This window comes from Equus quagga, chromosome 21, assembly GCF_021613505.1.
Source record: "Equus quagga isolate Etosha38 chromosome 21, UCLA_HA_Equagga_1.0, whole genome shotgun sequence".
In the NCBI taxonomy this organism is placed as follows: domain Eukaryota; kingdom Metazoa; phylum Chordata; class Mammalia; order Perissodactyla; family Equidae; genus Equus; species Equus quagga.
In genome coordinates this window covers 37,048,971-37,074,728 of record NC_060287.1, presented here as the reverse complement: position 1 = coordinate 37,074,728, position 25,758 = coordinate 37,048,971, and the positions used below count along the sequence as shown (strand labels likewise).

Here is a 25,758-nt window from a genome sequence, read left to right as displayed (position 1 = left end):
CACTCGGAAACAATGGCTCCCTCGGGGAAGCAGGGCGAGGAGTCAGGCTGAGGCTGTTTATGTTTTCACATCGAAATCTATGCCTCAGGGAGCAGGACTCTAGCATAACAACCAATATATATTCTAATAGTTGAATAGAATTAAATCTGTTTTTTGGGAGAAAAATTCTGGCTCACAGCAGGCACCTGGGCAACATGAATTACATAAAAAAGTAGAGTGGCCCTCTATCCCGGCACCATAATTTTTCCATCAGAATTTGAGTTGTATAAGAAACAAGCCACGAGATTTTTTTTAATCTTCTGCAAAACCATAGTAAAGAAAAAAGAATTAAAAAATGTCTGAGGTTTCCCAAAGCCCCTCATGTAAGGATTCATAGGATATATGCTTTCTAGTATCATGAAAAAAATTCTGTCTTTCCAGACAAATGTGTATGCTTTCTTCCAGTAAAACGTAAAAACCGATACAATTCAACCCATTTCCCTTTTTGCCTTGGCCGCAAGAGGCTCCTAATTCCTGGAATTTGTAAATGTGAAATTATTTGGAAAAACGGTCTTTGTAGGTATGATGAAGTTAAGGATCTCGAGATGAGAATATCGTGGATTATCCAGGTTAGGCCTAAATGGAATCACAAATATCCTTATAAGAGAGACTCAGAAGATTTGACACACACACATACACAGAGGAGAAGGCAAGGGGAAGACGGAGCAGAGAGAGAACTGAAGATGTTGCCCTTGAAGATGCAGATGATGCAGCCACAAACCAAGGAATGCATGCAGCCACCGGAAAGCAGGAGAGGCAAGCACACATTCTCCTCCCGAGGCTGGGAAGGAACGGGGCCCTGCTGACACCTGGATTGGGGCCCAGCGATAACAGGTTCGAACTTCGGCCCTCCAGGACTGGGAGAGAATAGATTTCTGCTGTTTTAAACCAAGTTTGTGCCGTTTGTTACAGCAGCCCTAGGAAATGGCTCGACCTTACTACTCCCCTTCAACTAGATTTCAAGGCGGCTGCTGGCTGAACAGCACAATTGGTCGTAAAGTCGTCTGGGCTGCTGCAAAGCCAGCCGGCTTCTAACACAGGACAGCTAATCCCTCTTCTGCAGGGCAGAGCTGGAGACATTTGAAACTGCAAACTGACTCTCTGTCTTCCTCCTAACCTGGATTTTAGCTCTTCGTCAGCCAGGACACCTTCTTCTGCTTGCCCTTCAGCTTCTCAACATTCCTCTTAAAGTGGCCCTAGAAAGTAACACTCAATTCTGGACTCTGTGTGACCCGCAGCCACTGCTCCTCTGGGGCCCTCTCCATCCCGCAGCATGAGCTAAATCCAGGACGTGACTTTTGTCTCAGTGAAGCACCTGGGACTCCCCGTGTCTGTGAGTCTGGGCCCCAGTTTCTCGGGCAGCCCTGACCCCACACTGGTGGAGCAGGAAGGCTGTGCTCCCCCACGAGCTCTCCAGGCCAGGCGCTGCTCCTTTTCTCCCCTCAGGCTCCTCGGCCTGACACCTGACCCTTGTAAAGGGAGAAGTGCTGAGGATTCGAGCCAAGATTCTGAGCATTCAGTTGTTGAAAATCTGATTGGAGATGAGGAATGAACTTGAGCGGCTACTTCCTGCCGGCCCTGCCCTCGCCGAGCCACAAGTTCAGGAGACGTTTCTTTATGGGGCTGAAGAGCTATTAGGTTCCAGCCGGGAAGGGGACCGTGTTGAAGAGAGTTAGGATGACCCCTGAAGACACTTCCACTCCATCCTAAAAGCAGAGTGTGTTCCTGGAACTTTAAGAGTGAACCGTGCAATGTTCCTTACTGGTTTTGCTTTGTGCAAGAATCCAGCTGCCCTGTGTGTCATTAACTGGGTGACTAATTTCACAAGAAAAGCCTCTGAAATTTGGGCTGTATTTTCCACCGTCTTCTAGCTCTCTGCTATTCCAGCAGATGCTCATTTATATTAGCTTCTAAATTTAAAACACATGCTGTTTCCCTTAGCACGATGCCATGGAATTCACTCTCAATTTCTAGTCTGGAAACACTGATTTATCTTTCCTGCCCTATTAGAATTGACATCAGGGTGGCACAGCTTTCCCGAGGATGTTTAGCTGTCCGGCCACCCTTTATCTTGAAGGAATCTTGCAACTCCTCGTGGCAGAGTGGGCTGACAACATTCCTAACTGTAAATAGGGTCGAATGTGTTTTCAGATTACGGACCAGCGTATTTTCCATAACCGTATTCCAACTTTCTATTCTCATTGATGGGCCTGGACCCTCCCCCTGAAGGCCCCCGTCCAGGAGACCTGGGATGGTTGTCAGGGGCTTCTGTGCAAAGCTTGTGGGTGCCTGTTCACTTGGAGGATGGTGCATACTTCTATCAGACTCTCAAAGTCATGAGGCCAGTAGAGGAGCATTTTGTTGCCAGAGGTGGGGCTGGTAGGCTCATTTTTTTTAAACATCCAGAGACCCTAGGAATAGCCACCACTGAAACTTCCCTTTTCATTGACCGATAACAAATATTTGTTCAGTGCTGACCATTTGCCAAGATCAATGACTCATTGGCAGTGCCCAGGGGACAAGGCCTGTCCCTCATGCTTCATCCTGGGGGAGGCAGAACATTCCAGTGGGCGATGACTGCCCGTGGGCCCTTCCTGGTCCTCCAGTGGTGCTGGGAACCAGCCCTCCACCCGTCGCCCGCAGTAGTGAGAAGAGTCAGTAAATAAGAACCTGAGACTTATTACCCTGGTTGGGTGCTGGATCACCAGAGAAAAAGTTCCACTGCTCCAGAAATCTAATCAACTCTTGATTCTATGCACAGCTGAAGGAGGATGGGGCATGACCACTGGGCCGCGCAGCCCCGTGACAGATGGCAGCCTCTGGAGGATGCAGCGTGGTGGCTGAGGAATGGGAGTAGATCGCCCAAAGTCGCAGTGGTGCCCCCAGCCACGAGCTGCTGGGGAAGGTGGCTCAGGCCGGGGGTCTGGGGCTAACTAACAGCGTGGACCCAGTTTATCTATACAGAACCAGCTTTGGGGCCTTGTGCACCTGTGTTATCTTCCTTTGCCTCCACTTTCTCTTCTGAAAAATGAGCACAATAAGGGCAGCTGCCTCCTGGGTGGCTCTAAGGATTAAATGAGCTGGTACCATAAAGTGTTTAGAACCGAGCCTGGTGAGGTAAGTGCTAATAAGTTTTTGGCTGTTTTATTATTGTGAACTCATGGAGGGCCGTCACTGTTATGTTCCTTTAGAGGGGCAAGGACACATGCATTAAATTAGTAGTTCAAACTCGGTTAGAACAATATTCTCCATAACACTTCGCAACATTAGTGAAAGTTCTGGTTTTCACAGCACAATTGTTGGACGCGACCTAAACGCCCCCCAGGAGGGAAAGAGCTGAGAGCATTACGTCATTGCTGCAGAATACCGTTATTACTCAACCATTGAAAGTCCTAATTATGAAGACCAGGTTGCTTCTTGGAAACCTTTATATGACATAATGGTGAGCAAAGAGGGCAGAGGACAAAATTGCATGTATAGCAGGATTTAAATCGGGTAAAAACCTGGACGGGAACAAGGAAAAATAAAACAATTTGCTGGGGTGCTGAGATCGGGGGTGGCTTATCCTCCCGCTGTCGTTTGTGGTCTCAGTGATAAAGCGGATTCTGGAATAAGCAGAGAACGTGTTCGCGGCCAAATGGAATAGGCTGTATCTGCGTCTCAGCTGAGCTGCGTGACAGAACGTGCTGAGTCCGCCAGACTTCTGTCTGCAGCCTCCTCTCCTGCCAGCCCCTGCCTGTAGTCTGCAAGCAGTTGTCCTGGGGGGCCTGGCGTCTGCCTGTCAGATGCACCATCCCCACCATGCCCACCGTCCCGCCACCCCTGCCTGCTCCCAGAGACCTGCCCGAACAGTTGTCTCCCTGTGCCTGTCTTGCCCCAAGTCAGTTAGCTTGGGATCAGCTGCTACACATCATAGGCAAGCCCACACAACCGGCTCCACCCCGTCAGGTGTGCCCCTCATGTAGAGAATGCCTGTGGTACCTCAGACCCAGGCTCCTTCACCATCTTTGCTCCTCCACCCTAGTGTCTGCGCCTAATCCTCAAGGTCATCACAAGGCTCAGACAGCCAATGGAGCCTCAACCATCACAGGCCCGTGCCCAGCCTGGTCTCAGCAGGGCCTGTAACCCTTAAGCAGTCGTCCCGACTCTCGTGGAAACTTCTGCTGTATCTCATTGGCTAAGGTGAATCACAGGACCACCCTACCTGCAAGGCAGGTGGCGAAAGGTAATCTTTTTAGCTGGGCACATTTCCACACAAAACTCAATCCAGGTCTGTCACTGAGGAAGGAGTCTGCCTCGACTCCTCTCATCTACTCTCCACCCAGCAGCAGAGTGCCCCTGGCACAGGGGCGTCAGCTCACACCGCCTACTGCCGGTGGCCGTCCAGAGCTCCCGGGTGACTCACAGCACCATCCCCCAAACGTCCTCACTGCTCACCACCTGCTGCTGAGGCCACGAAGAGAGGGGAACACGCCTCGTGGAGGAGCAGAACGCCACTCGTGCAGTAGGAAGGAGGTTTGGGGAAGAAAGCAGTCACATCTGAATCTGAATCTGTGGGTGCCTGTACGTTAGGGGTTCTTCACCTGGATAGGGGACGGAGCAGACGTCAGGGCTCCAAAAATTGAGATGAGAAAAACGATCTTTATTTTCACTGACCTCTAAGTAAAACGTAGCCTTTCCTTCGGTTGTGACTTTGCTACCCACAGAAGGTCTCGTATCACAGGACAACGTGGCACATCTCAAAGTGTCACCTGTGCTCATCACTCCCATTGCTAAATGCTGTGATTTGATAAATGAATGAAGGTGCACGTGGATTACAAGTCTGCGTTCTCCCAGAAGCAGGTTCTGAGATGAGGGTTCCAAAGCAGGCGGCTTGTTTGGGAAATTTGGGCAGAAGAGGGTGACACAGGGAGAGGAAGGTGACACTGAGGGGTATGCTATTCAGATGGTGCCAGAGTGGGCGACAGGAGCTGGACCCCTAAGAAAACTTTGGGATGTGATGCCTCACCCACCTCCCCTCCCCCAACGGGCGAGGGAGTGAGGGCTGGGGGGCACAGAGCTGCCAGCTCCAGTGATGGGCAGTTGACCAGAGAGGGTGGGAGGAGACAGTGTGGCTACCGATGGCTGTGTCACCCATTGGGGGTTGTAAGGTTTTGATGACTGAATCTCAGTCTGGCGATTTGCTCTGTTGTCCTGTGTGTTCTGTGCTCTTGGCAACATTCCATGGGGAGACCCATTGGCTTCACCAGATACTCAAGGGATCAGGCACCATTAAACGGACGGGCCTGCCCCCGAGCCAACTGTGGTTCATAGACAACCCAGAAGAGGGGACATTGCAGTGGGGACCACCGGATGCTAATCAGCAGATCCAGCCCGTGGGAAAGTCTGCTGAGCAAAGGGGAGCCAGACCCTCCAAGAACTATAGGAGGAAACAGAGAGATGGAGGCGGAACCTCCAGATTCCAAAATTAAGTAACTTAAGTGACATCCTCACGACTTGTTGGATGTGACGTAAATTGCAAGTCAAACAAACGTTAAAAATCTATGATAATGATGTGACAACTAGAAATTTCAACAGACTGGATGTTTGAGGACATGAAGGAACTATGGTTTTGGTTTTTTAAGGATGATATGATATGGTGCTGTGGGTTTTTTAAAACATCGCTTTCTTATTATCTCTTAGAGGTGCATTCTGGAATACTGACTGATGAAGGGATATGATGAAGGGATCTCAAAATAATGGTGCTGGGGGAGGGGAGAGCGGTGGGGACAGCGATAAAGCCAGGCGGGCCGGAGGGATCTTCCTATTATTCATTACACTCTTCTCTCTGTGTTCATATTTGTCTGCAATTTTCTAGAGTAGAAAGTTAAAAATCCCCGTGGCCTTACCACGTCTGCACATGTGGGCCCTGCCTGTTGGCCCCTCGTCTCTGACCCCCTCCTCTCTGCTCCATCCCCCCCAGCCTCCCTGTTCAGTTCCTGGGTTCCACCCAGCACGTGCCACCAAGGGGGTCTTGACCTGACTCTTTATACTAGATGCCTGTGGCTGCTGTAACCAATTATCACAAATTTAGTGGCTTAAAACAGGAGAAATTTACTCTCACGGTTCTGGTGGCCAGAAGTCTAAAACCGAGGTGTTGGCAGGTCTGCATTCCTTCTGGAGGGTCCTGGGGAGAACCCATTTCCTTCCTTTTCCAGTCTCTAGAGCGCCTGTCTTCCCTGGCTGGCGGTTCCTTCTCCACCTTCTCAGACGGTGGTGTGGCATCTTCTTCCGTGTCTGCTTCCCCGGTCACGTCTTCTCTCTCTGACTCTGACCCTCCCGCCTCCCTCTTTGAAGGACCCTTGTGATGACTTTGAGCCCACCTGCATTACCCAGGATCATCTCCCATCTCTAGATCTTTAGCCTAACTCCATCTGCAGAGTCCCTTTAGCTGTGTAAAGAATCCCAGTTACAGCAATACCTGGAGCATAGGAGGTGCTCGTTAAAATGTGTCGCATGAGTGAATGAATGAATGAATGAACCCTACCCTGACCCTCGCCGCCCCATCCATGCAAGCTGAAGGTTCCACCTGCTCCTTCCTCTTCTGCTCCCCGTCCCAGCTGCCAGCCAGGAGCCTGCACCTGTGGCCCCACCCGCCTGGAGACAGCCCTGCAGGCTGCAGGCACCGTGCCTTCCCTGAGCCACTCTCGGGCCACGGGAGCAGCTGCAGATGACCATCATCTCCAGCTGGGGAAGCCTTGCAGGGCGGGGGAGAAGAGATGTCCAAGGGCAGCTTCCCAGGGGAGAGAAGGCTTGAACTGGGTCCCAGAGCTGCAGAAATTAGCCAGGATCTCTCCCATCGCGCACAAATATGCTTTGACATCACCCGTCTTTTAAAAAGAGCCACCTGGGCATCCACACCTCCTCCAGGTTCTGCTTGACTTCTCTGAGCCTCTTCGTAGTAAATGTCTGTACAGGATTGCCTGTTATTGACTCCTGGCTGCTGTCTTTCATACTCTTCTTCCTGCCTCACTCTGTCTCCTTTGCAATCCCCTCCTCCTGTACTGATTCTAAATATTGGGGTTCCTCGGCCCTGGGCCCTTCTCTCAGCCTTGCCCATAGTTTAAATGTCACCTGGACACTGACAACTCCTGATTTACGTAGGCAACCCAGCCCCTGAGTTCCAGCACCAAATACCCGACTGAGTCAGCATCCTGGCGTCTCCACTCAACTTCAACTCCGTCTCAGTTTAAACCACTATTGTCAAAAATAGTCAAAACAGGGCCAGCCCCATGGCCGAATGGTTAAGTTTACACGCTCTACTTTGGCGGCCCGGGGTTTCACTGGTTCGGATCCTGGGCGTGGACCCAGCACCACTCATCAGGCCATGCTGGGGCAGCGTCCCACATGGCACAACCAGAGGGAGCTTCAGCTAGAACATACAACTATATGCTGGGGGGCTTTGGGAGAAGAGGAAGAAGAAGGAAAACAAAGACGCTTGGCAACAGATGTTAGCTCAGGTGCCAATCTTTAAAATAACAATAATAATAATCCTGGTCTCCCCCAAGTCATTCAGGAATCACTGTCTAGTCAACTGTCCAACCAAGACACGTGCATGCTGCCATATGTCCCCCTTCCTCTCCTGCGTCTAATTAACTGGTAACCCCAGGGACAGTCCAGGGTACTCCTGTGGCCCCAGTGTTAGTATTAGTCACCTCCCTTTCACTCTCAAAGGGGTCCAGATTTAGACAATAAATTATTCAGGCATCCCCCTTACACACCATGCCTGACAGGCATCTGGCGTGTTCTCTACCGAGTTTCCAAGCGCAAAGGTACCATCTATTCATACGTGTTTCCATTACCAGCATCCAGCACAGTGAATGGCACAGAAATCAACATCGGTTAAATCAAAAAATGAATGCAGCGGTCAGCCCAGTGGCCGAGTGGTTAAGTTCGCATACTCCACTTTGGTGGCCCTGACGTTCACCGGTTTGGATCCTGGGCACAGACCCAGCACACCGCTCATCAAGCCGTGCTACGGTGGCATCCCACATAGAAGAAGCAGAAGAAGGACTTACAACCAGGATACACAACTATGCACTGGGGCTTTGGACAGGGGGAAGAAAAAGGAGAGAAAAAAGAGGAAGATGGGCAACAGATTTTAGCTCAGGGCCAATCTTCCTCGAAAAAGAAAAAACAAAGCTTGTGAGTTCAGAGATAAAGGCAAGTGAAGTGCATTTAAAAAAAATACAGGAATAGCATGCCTTGAGATCAAGGATGTTCAAAAGAACTAAATGACTCTTGTCTGCCCATGAGCCAGTGGTACCCTCTTTGTAAGAAGAGAGGATCTCTGTGGACCCTCTGGCCTGGAAAGTTCCTTAAGCCATTCCTATGCCATCTGGGAGAGCCCACTCGCTTACCTTCACACGTGCGGTTCAGCCTCTGGGGAGACGAGATCGGTGACTCCGGGTGACAGAGGCACTGGTATGAGCCCTCCACGTTTAAACACAGCTCCCTTCCAGAGCAGGCATTGAGTTCGTCGTAGAAACATTCATTTGTGTCTATTGAAAAGGAGAAGAGTTGAGTCGTAACCTCTTGGTCATTCTCATTAACCTCCAAACGTGTGTCACATGAGCTGAGGACCGGGCAGTGGTCCTCAGGGCCCTCTTGAAGCCCTGTCTTAGAGAGCCTGCAGACACACTGGCCTCCTTCCTTCGAGCAGCCGGCCCCCGTTCCAGGGCGTGTGGCACCCTCGCTAGCAGCCGTCATGCATGCTTGGGCAGCTGCTGTTGCCAGAGCAAACTGCTTTGGGGCTGCACTGAGTCCGAAGGGTCATGAAACGCTGGAGTCCAAACATCCCACTCAAGAATTCATCTTGAGGATGGGCAGTTTTCTGGACTGAGAAAGAGAACAGGGCAGCCCCGATGTCAGAAGTGGCCTGACGTTCCTAGCGGGGCCCTGTTACTCTCCCATCAGACACAAACAAGCTCAAAGAATGCCACTCAGGCCAGGCTCCTCCAAGACCAGGAGAAAGTGAGACAAAGCAAAGCCACTTCATGTTTTCATCTAAGCCAGACGGAAAAAAGACCACCATGTCACCCACAAAATACTACTCCCCTCTCTTGGCTAAAATGAGTGACTATTAGATCTCTGCCACTTATAGCTTATCTTCATGCTAGTGTCCCCTCCCTCTAGATAAAATTCATTGAGATACCCAATCACAGAATTGCGCTTGCTTTCTGACAGCATCCAATCTGGAACAAAGCCCCTTCCTTAGACCCTCCCCCAAACCGCCCCCTCAAGGCGTCATCCCCCAACAGATTCTCTCCAGCGCCCTCCCACTGAGCCGACCCGCCTTCCTGAGTGTGCCTTCCCCCACTGTGTTCAGTCATACACCCAACGTGTTCCCCTCCGGGCAAGCTCCTGTGCTCTCTGGACAAACGGCCTTGGCAGAACAGACAAGGCACGCTCTGCGCTTGCTGCCACCACGCAGTTTGGTCTTCGAGCCCATTTGTGGATTTTGCAGGGAATTAGATGCAGTCACTAGAGCTTTCACGGGCTCCAGACCCCGACATCACTGTGTGTGACCTTCAGTGTCATAGGAGGAGTTTCCCCAGCAAAGCAGCCATCCCCCTCCCTGCCCAGGGAGCAGCTGCCTCCAGCTGTGGGAAAGAAAGTTCTCCTGGGGGCCAGCCCTCTGCTCATACACTGTCCACAGCCGCTCTTGTACCACATGGCAGAGCCGAGCAGCTGAGACAGAGGCCGTGCGGCCCACAGCCAAAAGTGTTTACTGCCTGGCCCTTTTCAGAAGAAGTTTGCTGACACCTGACATGGACAAAAAAGAAGAAGAAGAAGAAAGAGAAGAAGGAGGAAGAGGAGGAGGAGGGGGAGGAGGAGAAGAATAAGAAGAAAGACCAGGTAATTTCTTCTAGAAACAAGGCCACATCTGTGTGCTTTACGAAGTTCAACTTGGTACAATTCTGCTGTCTAGGTACAAGAATGTTCTTGGAGAGGGTGGGAAAGAGGCAAGAGGGAAATTTGGGAACCCAAGGGTTGGAGAAACAAGGCCTTGAGTTGCTCTGGGCTCCATTCTCCAGCGCCTGCCTGGATGGCAGGGGCAGGAGACGGCGTGGAGGAGACCCAGGAGGGAGGTGGGGGGCATGGTGAAGTTAGAGCAAAATCACTTCTCAAAATCTCTGCTTCAGAACTTGGAGTTTCAACCCGGTTTGAGCCAGAATGAGCTGTAGATGGGGCAGTCCACCCCTCGCCTGCTGGATTGTCGCCCTACTCCTGCAGCCCCCGCCCCAAGGGGAGGACCCCGGAGAAGGACTACCTTGCACCTGGATGCTGATCACTTCGTAGACGCGCCTCACGATGCCGTCCAACATGGCGGACACATTGGCCACCGGCACCAGCCGCGGCAGGCCCAGCAGCAGCCAAGACACTGTGGTCGAGGTGTCCCCACCAGCCGACCACAGGTGGTGGACAGCAGAGTCCATCGGCCACAGGGCACTGGTGACCTGTGAAGCCAGAGTCAGAGGGTCATGCAATGTGAGGGCGTCCCCATGGGACAGACGGGGAAACTGAGGCCCGGAGAAGTTAAAACCAATTACACACACACACACGCCACTCTGCTCTGCAGAAAAGAACTGCTACAATATTTTCACGTCTGTCGTCATCCCCATAGTCCTGCAGACCAGATTATAAATACTTCTGCAACACCGGTTGTCATGAATTGAATTGTCTCCCCACCCCGCCAAAAAAAATTCCTGTGTTGAAGTCCTTACCCCCAGTAGCTCAGAATGTGCCCTTATCTGGAAATAGGGTCATTGCAGATGTAATTAGCCAAGATGAGGTCATCAGGGTGGGCCTTTGTCCAGGATGACTGGTGTCCAGAGAAGAAATTTGGGTACAAGAGACAGACAGTGATAGAAGGAAATGATGCGAGGACACGGGGAGAAGACAGACGCCTATGAGCCAAAGAGAGAGGCCTGGAACAGACCCTTCGCTCACTGCCCTGGGAGAACCAGCCCTGCCCACACCTTGACCGCAGACGGTCAGCGGTCAGCAGACTCCAGAACTAAAGACAATAAACATCTGTCGTGAAGAGCCCCGGCCTGTGGTGCTTTGTTACAGAGGCCCAGGAAAAGTCACTGGTCAACCCCAGGGTCCCCCCGTCCCCACCCTCACAGCTGACGTGGAGAATTAGATCTGGAATTAGAGAAACAGACGGTGAAGCCACGGCCTCACGTTGTACACATCTGGTTCTTTTTTGAGGTTTAATGATCCCTTCTCTCGTTTCGTATGCATTCTTTTTGCTCCAGCTGAATATCTCGAAGTCTCAAGATATCATTTGCCTGGAGCAGCCAGGCAGGTCTACCTGACCGCCTGGGCGGAAGAGCATCCCAGAGCAGGCTTGGCCGGCAAACCCCAAGTCTCCACGGGGAACCAGAAAGGGGGTTGGCAGGGGTCCTCCTCGGCAGACGCGAACCCCTTCACAGGAGGAGAAACAGGTCGTCCGTAATTCAGGAGGAGGACAGAGACCAACCCCAGCCTCACGGAATCCCTGAGTCCAGGAGCCCAGCTGTGGGCAGGCCCCTCCTGCTTGGAAGGAACTCTCTGCCTTCTGGAGAAACAAAACCCAGACACTCATGAAGAGAACGGCAGACACGAGACAATAATAATATTTCAAATACCAACAACCACAGCAACTCGGAACCTCCCCAGGTCAGCACCATTTTAAGCTCTTTTCATGTACTATTTAAACCTCATGGCCACCGACTCAGGTAGGATTCTGATTATTCCTATATAACAGAGGAGGTCTTTAAGGCACAGAAAGGTTATGTAACTTGCCCAAAGCCACACAGCTGATGAGTGGCAGCCCTGGGATTTGAATCTGGGCAGTCTGGCTCCATAGCTTTGTTCTTACCGGCCAGTTGGACAACCTGAGTCCCCCAACAAGCTAAGACAAAAGTCACTTCCAGCCAGGGCAGCTAAGGAGGCTTCTGAGTGAAGATGACATTTCAGAATTCTTCTCTAGCCGCTTTACTGGATGGCCCAGAGCAAGGTGAGCGTGTGTGCTGTCTGTTCTGGGCATGCCCCGGCCGGCAGGCCTAAACACGAAGGAGGGCCCAGCTCTGGGTCCGGCACCACGGTGGGAAACATCTATGCGTCTGAGGGTCAGGCAGGAGCAGCTGGCACAGCATGCGGGGCCCAGTGCAGAAGGAAAATGTGGGGCCCCTGATTCAAAAAGCATTAAGCCTTTCGAGAGGCAACCGCAGAGCATTCAGCCAAGTGTGGGGCCCTTCTGAGCATGGGGTGACTGCATGGGGCCCTCGCCTGTGGCCAGCCCTGAGGTCAGCCCACCGCCTGGGAAAGCCGCCGTATGGTGACGAGCAATGCCCTGTCCGCCGCTGGGTTCCCCAGCATGTGGGGACAAGCTGGTGGGAAGGGCCCACTGAGGTGTCAGAAAGGGTGAGTTGTGTCCACAGCAGAGGCTTCCACTAGGGGTGGTGTTGCCCTCAGGGGACATGTGGCCATTTTTGGTTGTCCAGCTGAGCATGTTTCTGGCTTCCTATGCGCAGAGGCTGGGAATGCTGGGCAAATCCTCTGATGACAGGCGGGGCACAGCAAAGAGCCAGGCAACCGCAAACACCCACAGGGCCGAGGCAGAGGACCCCCATCCAGAGGTCCCACCCCAGCCCCTCCTGGGGCGCCTGCCGAATTCCGCAGAGCGGGAGCTAGAGCCTTGGGGATCGGCGAGCGAGGTTAGTGAGGGCGCAGCGCTGCGGCCGAGGCCGTCTACACAGGGGCACCATTTGGATTAAGCAACAAGCTGTTAAAAGGTTGGGGGTCCTGTGCTCTCTATGTGGCTTACAACGCTATGCACCTCAAAACGCATCACACCGCACACTTCCACGGGTGCGTTTTGTTGCTCGTAAATCATACCTCTTTAACATTGTCTTTTTTTTAAATTAAGAATTCATGTTGGGTTCAGAGTCATCATTTTGGGGTCACTCGTGGAACTCCTCCCAGGCCCCCAGTTCCCAGCCTGTGTCAGCCTGGGCGGCCCACAGGCACGCTGTCCTCCTCACCTACCATGGAGTGCAGAAGGCGCATGTGGTTCAGGAGCCTGGGGTCCACCTGCTGGAGCTCCTCGAAGTCCATTTTCACCAGGACGCTCACGTTGTACCAGAAGCTGGCCGGGCTCCTCTCCGCAGCTGCAGGAGGGTGCACGCTCATGAGTGACAGGCCCGGGACAGGGTGGGCCAACCGAGGCCTGATAAAGAAATCTGCCACCACCTCCTGCCCCTTGTTCCTCTTATATAGATTCCTATATATAATGTATGTTATTGTATATAATGTAAACCAGACAATACTGTGTATAATACATGATACGTAATGTATATACTGTAATGCATACAGCATAACAGTATAATTAATATATAATGTATACAATACCTTTATACTTATTATATATTAATATATGTTATTAATGATCACTTATACTATTACTTTATACTAAACTAATAGAGCATATGCAACCCCTGTAATATATATTGCATATGGCATATATGTCTTTCCCTAGCTCTGAACCTTGACCAACCCGTTCTCCTGGGGGCAGCCCATGGTCAAGAGCAGAACTTTCCAGACCAGACAGGCGTGCACTGAGGGCCAGGCCCCAGACCTGGCCCACAGGTGCTATGAGAGGGATTTTGAGTCTCTGTGGGGCTTCTGGCCTCCCAGTACGACACAGTTCAGCTTCCAGCCAGCTCTGCCCGGAGTGCCCAGGCCCCAGGAGACAAACGTGGGGGATTTGGGTCATTGCTACACCAGGATGTCTTCCCTCTTCAGAGCACCTGTGAACACTCTTCTCTCCCTGAGGTTTCTGTGACTGGATTTTGAGGAAGACATCACCCAGGCGTGGAATCTGCCCGTGCACGCGGCTCCCTGTGAAGCCAGCTGACCCACTCCTCCCCGACCTCCAGCCGCTCAGGGCCGGGCCCCATCCCACGCTCAGCTGGCTAACTGGATATCTCCTTTGCTGCAGGTCTCAGGCAAGAGAGGACCTCAGCCCTACCTGGAGGCACGGGAGACACGCAGTGGTGGCCCCTCGATGAGGGGCAGCACTTCTGAAGTCCGGGACAGTCGGCGTCCAGGGTGCACAGCGAGCTAGGCGCTTCCAGTCCCACTGTTGGGCAGACCCCGGGTCTCGATGCAAACTCCCGGGACCGATTCAGGGCTGGGGGAAAATTGAGCAGCAGTTAATGATGTTGGCAGTAAAAACCTCGGTGAGATATGCAGGCGCGGACTCGGGCTGCCTCTTGGTCCCGGATCATGCCTGCAGCCGGGAGGCGCACGGTGTGGCTTCCCGAGGGCCGTGTCCAGGCCTGGGTGGTGCCTCACAGGTCCTGCAAAGCAGCCCCCCAGGGCATTTGCTTTGACTTTCATATAGTCTGACCATCTTTTCTCGAAGGAGGACAGCTTCTGCTGGGGTCCTGGGTGTCCCCTTTCCTCTAGGCCTTAGGAGTCCAGGTACAGGGGCTCCACCAGCCCTTAGAGTGCCCCTTGATGCTCAGTGTCCTGATAGCTCACTCACTCACCAACTCACTCACTCATTCATTCATTCATTCAGTATTTACTGAGTACTGGATATAGATGAGACATGGCACTGGGTGCCTGGGACTCAGCAGTGGACAGAGGCAAAGTCCCTGCCTTCAGGACACTTAGATTCCAGTGGACAGAGGCCATGTGCAAGTAGACCTACAGGTCAGACAGGATGAGAGCCGCAGGGAGGAAAGCAGGGCCCGGGGTGGGGAGGCAGGGAAGGCCGCCCTGGAGAGGCGAGTCTGTGGCCCTGGGGGTAGAGGGCAGCCCCGCAGACACCATCATATCATCACGAGGCAGGAGGGTGCCCACCCTCCAATGGAGAGGAGGGGCCCTGTGGCCTGGGTGGGCGAAGTGGGTGAGCTGGTGGATGGGGCAGCAGAGAAACCCAGACCGTGTCCAGGTGGGAGTCCTGGGGGTTTCGGGCAGTCTGGTGGTGAAGGGGTGCCCTGCCCAGACCCTCAGATTACTCTGAGTAGCTCTGCGTCCCCATCTCTCTTGACCCTCAGGCGCCCCGTCGGGGCTGGAGCTGTCTCACCCTGTACGAAAGGCCCCAGGTGCCTGGAGTTTTGCAAACCCCTTTCCCTCCCCACGGCAGGCCAATGCCTCTTCCTCCGCTCCTTCCCGTCTCCTGTCCTGCTTCCCTAGGGCATTCACGGCATGCTCTGGCTGCTGGAGAGGGTGGGTGCCCAGCTGAGAGCTGACTGTGATGGTCCAGGTGAGAGATGGTGGAGGCTGGACCAGAGTGATGGGTGGAGGCACGGGAAGCCTCAGATCCTGGGTGTATTTAGCTGGAAGCTTCAGGATGTGCTGACAGATGGGATGGGCATGTAAAAGAGGGAGAAGCTTCAAGAAGCCTCCGAGGCTTCCGCCTGGGCATCTGCTGGCAGCGTTCCTGAGCTGGGGAAAGCTGCAGAAAAACGGCCTCGGGTGGAGCAGAGTTTAGCCATGCAAATGTGGCATTTGGCCCGCCTGTTGGACACACGCTTGGAGAGGCCAGCAGCGTGGCCCTGACCCCTCCCTGGTCAACTGGGGGCAGGTCCACTGAGGTCAGTCAGCAGGGCTACGGGCTGCGCAGCTCCAGGGGGCACCATTCACAACGAGCTCCGTGTGACACAGCTCCCGGAGGACATGCAGAAATGCAGGCGAGCTCCTGCGGGAGGAAAGATGATGAGGGACGAGCAGCCAGGCGTGGTTGGACGCACCACGCGAGACACGGTGTCCTGGTGCCCTGAACTTCAGCCAGGGAGCTGGGGGAGGCATGGGTTCGCTTCTGAAGAAAAGAGAGATCCAAGAAAGGGCCGAAACTATCTGAGACTCCGTGGGCCCCAAACGGACGGGCCAGGAGTCCAGGTGCTGGTATTCAGGGCCATAGAAGAGCGCCAGAAGAAGAGAAAAAACTGAACCCGGGAAAGCCGGGTTGCGCTGCTCCCTGGGGAGACACTGCTCAAGAGGCGGCCGGAGCATGGGCCACTGCTGCCTGGACACTCTGGCAGCAGAGCATGGCAGGCTGCAGGGCTGGGGGAGCCCGCGAGTCTGTGCACACCCAGGGGTGGAGCTGGGCTGGGGGCAGCAACGGCCGGAAGGAAGCCGAGAAGCCAGGAGCTCGGGGAGACTGAGGGCAGCAGGGGGAGAGGCAGGGGAAGGCGAGACCCCGGGAACAGCCTGTGAGGAAGGGGCTGGGTGAGCTCACAGCCTTCCTGCCAATCGCCCCGGATGAGGGCACCGTGCTCCCTTGGGTGGCACTCAAACCCATCTGGCTTGTGTCCAGATTCATTTAAATCTTTGTGCCCTGTAAGATGTTCAGAAGTGCAGTTCCAGGCCCCTGAAACTCCAGGAAAGTCAGACGAGGCCAGCTGATAACCAAGCTCTGGAAACATCCCCCCGAAGCTGGGGAAGATTAGCCCTTTGGGTGGACTCGTGGGGTCGCCAAGTGGAAGGGAAGCCCCGAGGGGCTGCAGTCCTGGGGACTGCCCTCTGGGGTCCCCCATGTCTCCTCAGAATGCTCCCCAGCCAGAAGGAAGGTGGTGGCCCCTCCTTGTGCTGGGAACACATCACAAGGGCGGGAGCGTCAGCCAAGGAAGAGAAGAGAAAGCCAAAACTGCCAAAGGAGAAACGGGCAGAGTCTGCATTAGCAATTTCATCACGGAAGCCGCCCGCCGTCTTGTCTGATTCACACCGCTGAGCCTGGACTGGAAGTTCAGGCTCCATAACTTTCTCGTTTCCGTGCAATCCTTGGCTCCCTCTTCATTTCCCAGTCATCCAGGTGGCTACTCCAATTATCTAAAGTCCTGGAGCAGTTGCCACACGGGGACTGGCTTTGAGGGCATGAAAAATGGCCATGCAGTGCAGCCTGGGAGAGCCACGCTGGGACGGAAATGCCAGCATCCCTGTAGGGACACCCATCAAGGAAGGAAAGGTCTTTGCTTTCTCTCGCATCGTAAAAACCAGTGGCCTCAAGACTAAGGAAACATGGAACTAAATGTAAGGTGGGCTCCGAGGGCAGAAAACTGACATTAGGGGAAAAAAAGTCAAATCCAAAGAGAGTGGGGAGTCAAATTAATAGCAGCGCACCAACGCTGGGTACTGAGCTGGGACACGCGCACCCTGTGGGGTGCTGACATTAGGGGAAGCCTGTAAGGGTGTATGGAAATTACAGCTTGTCTGTAAATCTCAAACGAATCTAAACGAAAAGGTTTATTGAAATGAAAAGAAAATGTAGGCCACCAGGAAGAATTGGCTTCCAAAAACGGTTTCCTGATCACCACAGAAGTGCTTTCAAGTTCAAGTTCATCTTGATTCAGATGCTGCTGGGAATCCCCTGCCTGCCTCGGAGCTGGCCGGCTTGCCGAGAGCCCCAGAGAACAGTCAACAATTCCAGCTTGGTAGAAAGTCAAGAGTCTGCTTCTCCTTCCACTAACTCAACACAAACAATGAAACAAGCCTGCCCAGTGCCTGGCAACCCAGGGTTAGTCACGGATCAGTGAGACAATGCCGAGGGAGGCAGCGCTGTCTGAGCAACGGCCCCGGGGTCTCCCTGAGCCTGAGGAGTCTGATCTGCTCTGGAATAACCATTCCAGCCCCAGCCTCCTCCCTCAGAGGCACCCTCCTTCCCCAAGGGGGCCCTGATCGTTAGCAGGGGGAGACGGGAAGTTTGGGGCTGTCTCCTGGTCGTGAGGGGGCCCTGGGCTTGCTCGAGAGAGAGCTTGCCAAGATGATGAGTGTGCGAAGAAGACGGGGAGGGCAGAAAACAGGGTGTCAGTTGGTGAGCATCAGCTGAGACACTCACTCGGCTCCACTCCCAGGAATTCATCCCGAGTGAATAATATCGAGCTTGTGTGTTGCAGTGTTTGTATCATATGATGTTCATCACGGCATTATTTATGACAATGAAAAACTGGAAACCACTAAGTGGTCGGGGATTGCTTAATGCCGATACATCCATATGAGGTAATGCCATGTGGCTGTTAAATCCTGCTGTAGAATAATATTTATTGACATGAAAGATGTTCCAGATAAATGGCTAAGTGGTAAAAGCGTGCCTCAAAAAAATCTCCAAGAGGGTAATCACGCTTTTGCAAACAGCTGCCCTGAATGAAGACTAGAAGAAAACGTGAACCGCGGTTATTCTTGGGCGGCGGGCATGTGGGTGATTTCTCTTTGTTCTTTGCTGTTTCCAAGTTTTCTGCACAGTTCATGGATCCAATTTTTGCAATTCTATTTTTAAAAAATACATTTAAATAAAATAATCTCTGACTTATCATTGCATTCCAAATGTTGGACTTAAAAAAAAATTGAGAAAGTCATCTAGACGGAAAGAAATACCACATGTGCTCTTGTAACTCTCTTCCCTTTTTAGATACTTGGTCGCTGAGTGGGAGGAGAAAGAAGGAAGCGAGTCAGAGGTTTCACTGCTCTGGGGATGAGACCTCTGAACTTAGAGCCCTGGGTTGTCACCCCAGCCTCGGGCCACCCCGAGGTCCTGCCCTGGAGGAAAGAGGACCTTCCATCCTCCTCTCCTCCCCAAATTCGCAGGCTGCTCCCTGGGGCTACCACATCAGGCTTGGGGCCCGCCTCATTCTGTGTGATTCAGCCCTTGGGTGTCAGCAGATCACTCACAGAGACCTCTCACTTCCTGTCCCAAAGAGCCAGCCTGTCACGAGGCATCTCGGAACAAGCTTTGATCAAAGGACCCAGGCAAGTGTGGAAAAGTTCATGCTGCCAATCCCCTCGGGGTAAACACTTCCACCATGGGCCGGGCCGTTTCCAGCCACCAACGTGATGTCTGAACACGGAGGGGGGACGAGGTGCTCACCCGCAGCCCCCACAGGCCGGGAGGAGAGCTGTTGCCCCACTGGGGGTGCCACGAGGCCCCCGCGGCGGCCACAGTGCCACGCCCGGCCCTGGCACCAAGCAGGAGCATTCCCGGGGGAGAGGCCAGCGTGCTCAGTGCCGTAACCTTCTTTATCCCCATTCCTCCCCTATCCCACCAAGGCCGCCTTCCCCAGATGCCACAAACTGAATCTGATGGGGGCCGGCGAGACCCAGGCCCGAGTCTGTGCGATCTCGAAGTCACCTGGCCACTTCTGTGTCCCCGTCTGCAGGTGGGGGGGTTCTCCTGTCCACTGGTGATAGGAATCTCCTGAGCTGGCCCGTCACAAAGGACGACCCCACCAAGGCCCCTTTTCCTCCCTGCCCTTTCCTCTGGGCTCCTGTTGGCCTCCTCTGCACACTGCTGCAAGAGTGACCCTTCTCAGGCCCAGGGGACCGTGGACCCTCGACCCCAACTCAGCCGACTCGAGGGGCCTCCAGGCCTTCACGGTGAGGCCTCCTTCTCCCGCTCCCAGCAAGGCCCCCATGACATCCTCACCCTCCCTCACCAGCCACACCCCTACCTGCAGTCTCCAGGGCAGCCCTGCCCACAGGACTCTCTGACTAGAATGTTCTGGCCCTCTCCCAACTGGTGAGCTCCTAATTAAAGGCACCAAGACTCTAATAGTGGGGCTGATGTCTCATGAGGGGTACTCCTTGCAGCTGGTTTGTTGAGGAGAAGAAAGATAAGCAGGTGTCGGAGAGGGGCTGCCAGCCCTCCCATCCTCCCTCTGGTGGGAATTAACTTGTTTGTCACAGCAGGGTGGCAGCCCTTACAGAGAGGAGACCAGTCAGCGTGGGTGGGGCTGGTGGGGCTCAGCCTCTCCTGGGGGCCTCCTCTGGCACCCTGGACACAAGACCTCACTAATCCCCCCAACAGCCAGCAGGCCTTCACAGGTGAAGATAGACAGGGCAGGTGGCCCCCTCTTTCCACCACTGGGTTCTGACATGCCATGGGCCCCAAGGCCCCCACAGCAATGGGACCCCAGCTCCCTGGAAGGGAGGTGCTCCAGGCCAGGGACAGCAGCTCAGCTGGTCGTCCCCTCGTGCATGCGGCCCAGGGAGATGGAGAAAGCAGAAAGGAGCAGGTGTCAGCACCAGAAGGGGCTCCTTAGACCCAGCAGGGCCTGGGCAGGACCGCCAGGGACAGCCCCTCCCTGCAAGTGCCCCTTTAGGGGATCAGCGGGAGTTCACTGGGCACGGAGCCCCAGGGCCTAAGGTCAGCCGGCCAATCTGGTTTTCATTGGTGGTAGTAGTGGTGTCATTTCAACACTCCCAGAAGAGGTGTACTCCCATGAACTGCTCACCCGTGAGCTGTGAGGACGTCTCTGCGCCTGACCCTCTGAAGGGGGCCAGAGCAAAGTGTCAGCCATGCCTGTCCTCTGTGAGATGGCTTTGAGGGGCTTGAAGGGAGAGGCTCAGGATCTGCACAGACCATCCAAGACTACATCCTGGAGCCCCTGGTGCGGGCAGGGGGCAGGCCCCACGTGTGCAGTGTCCACAGCGTAGCCTGCTGCTGTCTGAGCCTTGGGCTCCAGGCACGGGTCACATGGGAACCCCTCCCGGTACCCTGGAGTGGGTGCTGTCTGCACCCTGGGGGCAACAGCCCTCACACCTTTCCCACTTCCCCTCCACCACGGGGGTGGGGGCAGGGGGACCTTCTGACTGTTCCAAAACTCATTTTGGATCTGGTATTGACTCAGATTTAACAATCACCACCACCCACACACACTCACAGACGCATACCCGCCTGTGACTTTCCCCTGGAAGAAATCTTCTGGAAAGTTCCCTTCTTGTCAAAAGGCTGAGCCTTGAGGCCCCGTACAGCCCAGCTCACCTGGCCTCAGACACTGGCCAGCCCTGGTAACTGCCCCCAGCATCTTCCAAACCTCACTGGGAAAGTGACAGGACTCGGGGTCCCTGGGCAGTTAGGGGAAAGCGAAGGGACCCCTTCCATCTCTTTCACATAGTAGAGTTCAGCTTAGGATTTTGGTTAAAGAAAGCATTCCACTACAGCTTTCAGAAAGAAAAGATTGGCTGCCAACATAGAAGAGAAGGCAATGCTGGTTCTCAAACTCAGCCATATATTAGAATCCCTCAGGGAGCTCTAAAATAATCCCAATGCCCAAGCTATGCCCCACACCAATCCCACCCCAATTTTTAAAGCTGCCCAGGGGCCTTCGATATGCAGCCAGGTCTGAAAGCCACTGCTCCAATACAGAGGTTCTCAAAATGGGGCCCCCGGGCCAGCAGCATCAGCACCATCTGTGAACTTGAACTTCACCCCTGACCCACTGGATCTGAAATCTGGAGGTGGGGTCAGGGATCTGTGCTGGGACGAGCCCTCCAGACCATCCTAATACACGCTCAAGGTTGAGAGCCAGTGTTCCAGCAAGATCCAGTAAGTTCAGGGCTAATGGCCGTGAACAGTGACTGTCCCGAGACTCATCAGGAATCCCAAGGAGAGGGGACGAGGGAGGGAGCCCCCAGCCCGCCCGGCCGCCCTGGACTCACGCAGGACGCAGTAGAGGCCCAGCTGCTCGTAGCCCTCGCAGCAGTCCGTCATGTTCCTCGGCTCGGGGACCTCCACCGCCAGGTAGCGGGTCCTGTAAACGGTCTTGGGGCACCGCCTCCACGGGATCCACCCACCGCAGGGGACGTAGGTCAGGTGGGACGTCTGCAGGGCCTCCACTTTCTGGACATTTTGGGTCACGCTGTAGTTGCACAGCTGGTAGCTCAGCAAGGAGAGGCCTTTTTCTACGAGGGAGGGAGGAAAGATGCAGGAACCCAAGAAAGGACAAGTGCCAGAATCAGATCCATACAAGGGGTTCTCTACAAGCCCTCCACATCTGCAAGAGTGTGGAAGGAGCCCTCTCGCCCTTGGGCAGACCCCTCAGCATCTGTCCACCAGCCCATCTCTGAGAAGTTCACGCAGCGGCATAAACTCGAAGGGATGACCTGTAGACAGGGACCTGCATGCTAAGACATCTTCCGCTACAGGCCGTGGAGAGGCCCCTGGGCCCGACCCATGCTCCCCCAGCCCAGGGGTCTGACAGTACACTGAGGGAAGACACGGAGGCTCGTGTCCCTGCTTCCTGCTCCGTGCTCTCTGATTCTGTGCCTGGAGGACCTTGTGCACACCTCCTAGTCCCCGTGAGCCTCGGGTTTGTTGCGGTGAAATGAATACGCAGCAATTCCCTCGGTAAATATATACTGAAGGCTTACTACTTGCTGGGCACAGATAGCAATGACTCCCTTTTTTGGAACAGGATGGAAGATAAATAGCAATTATCTCAAGCACACATGAGAAGTTCATAGACGGTAAAGTTCAGCCCCACTGTTGCTGTCCTCGGGAGACGAGGGCACAGTGCCTCGCCGTAGGACAACAGCCAGCTGGTCCCATCAGGCCCTATGCATCTCTCAGCTGGAGCCTGGTTCCTGTGCAGAGACACCCACAGCCCCTTCATCGGCAGGATCTCTCAGTTCTCGGGACCCCATAGCACCCGTTACCTTCACCAGCCCTGTGTCTCTTTGTCCTGGACCACCCCCTTGTGGTCCTGGGGTGTCCCGTCTACCCAGAGAGCCTCTGTTGCCTCGCGAAGCAGGGACTGCTATGGGCTGAACTGTGTCCACACCCTCCCACCCAAAATTCACGTGGTGGGGTCCTAACCTCCAGGACCTCAGAAAGTGACCTTATTTGCAAATAGCGTTTTTGCAGATGTAATCAGTTAAGACGAGGTTATAGCGGGGCGGGGTAGCCCCTAATCCGACGTGACCAGTGCCCTTACAAAAGGGCAACTTTGGACACAGAGACAGGATGCACACAAGGCGAAGGCCACGTGAAGACGGAGGCAGAGATGGGGAGATGCTTCTACAAGCCAAGGAGCGCCAAGATTGCCAGCAAACCACCAGAAACTGGGACAGAGGACGGAACAGATTCTCCCGCACAGCACACAGAAGGAACCAGCCCTGCCCACACCTTGATCTTGGATTTCTGCCCTCCAGACTTAGAGACAATAAATCTTTACTGTTTAAGCCCCACAGTCTGTAGTACTTTGTATGGCAGCCTTGGGGACTAACACAGGGGCCATGTGGTGGCCCCCAACGTTAGCACCCAGCTTGGGGCTCTCTGCACTCATGGGTCCTCAGTGTAGGATGAGTGAATCGTTCGAATACACTTTACATCTTCAGAGACTCACCTCTGAGTTCTAAGCTTTATCAGACTATGGGTAGAGGATCAATATGACAGTGTATACCCCACAATGAGGAGCTGGACTTCTGGGGAGGACCTCAGAGATGGCAGCAGAAATAATCTTCATCCCCAACACCAGGACAGCACCCCTGAAGATTCTCTCCTTTGGCCTCACAGCAACCCACAAGTGTACAGAAAGTGAGACTCAGGGGGCTGGGAACCCTCCGGCCACCCAGGAAGAAACAGGGCAGAGCCAGCCCTCAAGCCCAGGCTGACGGGAGATACTGCGGCCTTACTCTGGGTGGGACACGGTGCTGAATCCCACCGCCCCAGAGTGAGCCCGCTCGTAAGCCACAAGAATGCCTGGCCGCCTCCCCATCACCATTGCAGGGCAGCAGGGCCTCTGGGGGGTGGGGGACAACCTGTGGGCCATCTTCACCAAAGTGGTAGGTTACATAAGCCTCAGAAAGGAATGGGAGGCCCCTGGTTATGTGGGCCGGGGCAGGTTTCTGAGGCCAGGGTAACCTGGCCCAGACCTTAAAGGTGACTTGGATGAGAGGCCAGAGAAAATGGCCACAGTGAATGTGGTCCCTAGTGGAGGGATCCAGACCAGCCCAAGGACCGCCCACACTGAGAATTTGGAGCAGTGGGTCCAGGTTTTGTTTCTCTCTTTAACCTAAGGTGAGATGCGAGCCATGTTAATGAAGGTCGTGACTTCCCTGTCTCTGGAGAGGCCCCGGGCCCCATCTGATCGAGACAAGTCCCACTGATCATTAGCAGAACCCGCCTGCACACACACCACACACGCTCGCATCTCCCCTGAAGCTGCTCTTGGGATCTGCTCGTTCGGTTTTGTTTTCCACATTCTCCTAGAGGCCGCTGGCTGATCTCCCAGCCTGGCTTCTTGGCAGAGCCCAGAGAGAAAGCTTTGAGCAGATCCTGCCATTCCACAAACGCTTTCAGGAGCCGTCAGCATGGCCATCGGGGGTCCTGAGCTCCAGTCCCAGAGATGGGCAAACTTAAGGCCCTGGAGGGAGCGTGGGTCCTGGGTCAGACAGACCCGTTCCCACCAGCTTCACAAACGCCAGCTGTGTGACTCTGAGCACGTTTCCCGCCCCTCGGTGCCGCAGTCCTGTCATCTATAAAATGGTAGCTGTGCCCTGGGCTTGTGGAGGATTCAGTGAAATCGTGCCTGTCAGGACCGTCCCTGGCACATGAGAACAGGGAGGTGTGCAACCCTGGCGCGTGGCTGAGATTCTGTTCCCCGTGGCCTCGTGTGTGCGATGCATGAGCAGGCTCGTCAAATCCCTCCTGTGCTCTCCTCCAGCCTCGCAATATTCCCGTTCGTTCTGGGACTGAGTTGTGCGGTTTGTGCATGACCCGTTCCAAAGGAAAAACCAAGTAAAAAGAAATCACAGTTACACCAAAATCCTGCTGATGGGCAAAAAAACGTGAAACTAGCACAAAACTGAGGTTGACTGGAGGAACAGAAGGGATCTGTTTAAATTCCCAAAGGAATGAGGCAGATTTTAAGAGGGAAATGATTAAAAAGATTTGCCATTTCGATTCTCTGAAATTCTTCAGAAATCATGTGCGTCTTGAAGGCTTTGACAGGTTGTCCTTGCTCGGCTCCTCACTCCTCTGTCGGCCACTTTCATCCTCATTTACCAAAGAGGAAACCGGGCCCCTGGGTGAGGGGAAGCTGCCGCCCCATCAGGGCCAACAAAAGGGAGCGCCCTGGTGGTATTTCTGCCCTTGGCCTGCTGTGTGGCCTTGGGTGAGTGCCTGACTGCTCTGGGCCTCCACCTCCTTATCTGTAAGTTGAAAACTCTAATATGCCGAGGTTCGGGCAGCGCTCTGCTCTCAGCATGGCCCGTGGATCTGCAGCGTCCACACTGGCAGCAGAAATGCAGAGTTCCAGGCCCCACGCCAGACCCGCTGACTCAGAATCTGCATTTGAACCCCATCGACCCCCAGGGGATCAGAGGCACACCATCTCTTTTGTGGTTTATGGAAAAGTTTGGCCAAGGAGGAACACGTTGCCACCTCTCAAAGCAGGTGTGTCTTTGTCTGCCGGGGTCTCGGCAGGGCTGCTCTCCTCACAAGACCTGCTCCCAGGGAGCCCCCCGCTCCTCCAGCATCCCCCATGCCAAGCCCGGACCCCTTACCTGTGAAGCCGCTGGCCTGGCTCGGGCCCACGGCACTGACCAGAGCCAGCAGGGCCAGCCCAAGGGTCCTGAGCATGGTCGGGTGGTGCGGATGCAGCCCTGGGCCTCTCCTGAGCAGCAGCACAAGGGAGCCTGGGCCCAGAGAAAGGGCCCTTCTGTTCCCCGTGCCGCCGATGGTGGCAGTGGCTTCAGAGGGAGCGCTGGCTGGGAGCGGTCCCTTATGCCTGCTTGTTAACGCCCGTCATTGCCATGGTGGCATCCCTTGGGGCAGCTGCATGTCACCGCCCATTCTCGCTCCAAGCAGATGGCATCTTTCAGGAAAGGTGAGCATCCAACGACCGGACCACATCGCCGGCTTCCATCTCGTTGTTACGCAAGAAACACATTTCAGACGGCAATCTG

General features: G+C 54.3%; 1 protein-coding gene across 1 annotated transcript in view; it reads right to left on the bottom strand.

The window, feature by feature from the left end:
* Window positions 1-25,432, bottom strand: part of LOC124231407 (uromodulin-like 1) — a 61,572-nt gene extending 36,140 nt beyond the window's left edge. Inside the window, exons 1-6 of the mRNA XM_046648201.1 lie at window positions 25,357-25,432; window positions 21,511-21,753; window positions 14,099-14,260; window positions 13,117-13,238; window positions 10,352-10,538; window positions 8,439-8,579 (exon numbers count right to left, since the gene is read on the bottom strand). Of these exons, the coding sequence (XP_046504157.1) occupies window positions 8,439-8,579; window positions 10,352-10,538; window positions 13,117-13,238; window positions 14,099-14,260; window positions 21,511-21,753; window positions 25,357-25,432 (931 nt within the window). The remainder of the gene's footprint in view (window positions 1-8,438; window positions 8,580-10,351; window positions 10,539-13,116; window positions 13,239-14,098; window positions 14,261-21,510; window positions 21,754-25,356) is intronic.
* Window positions 25,433-25,758: the final 326 nt, after the last annotated feature.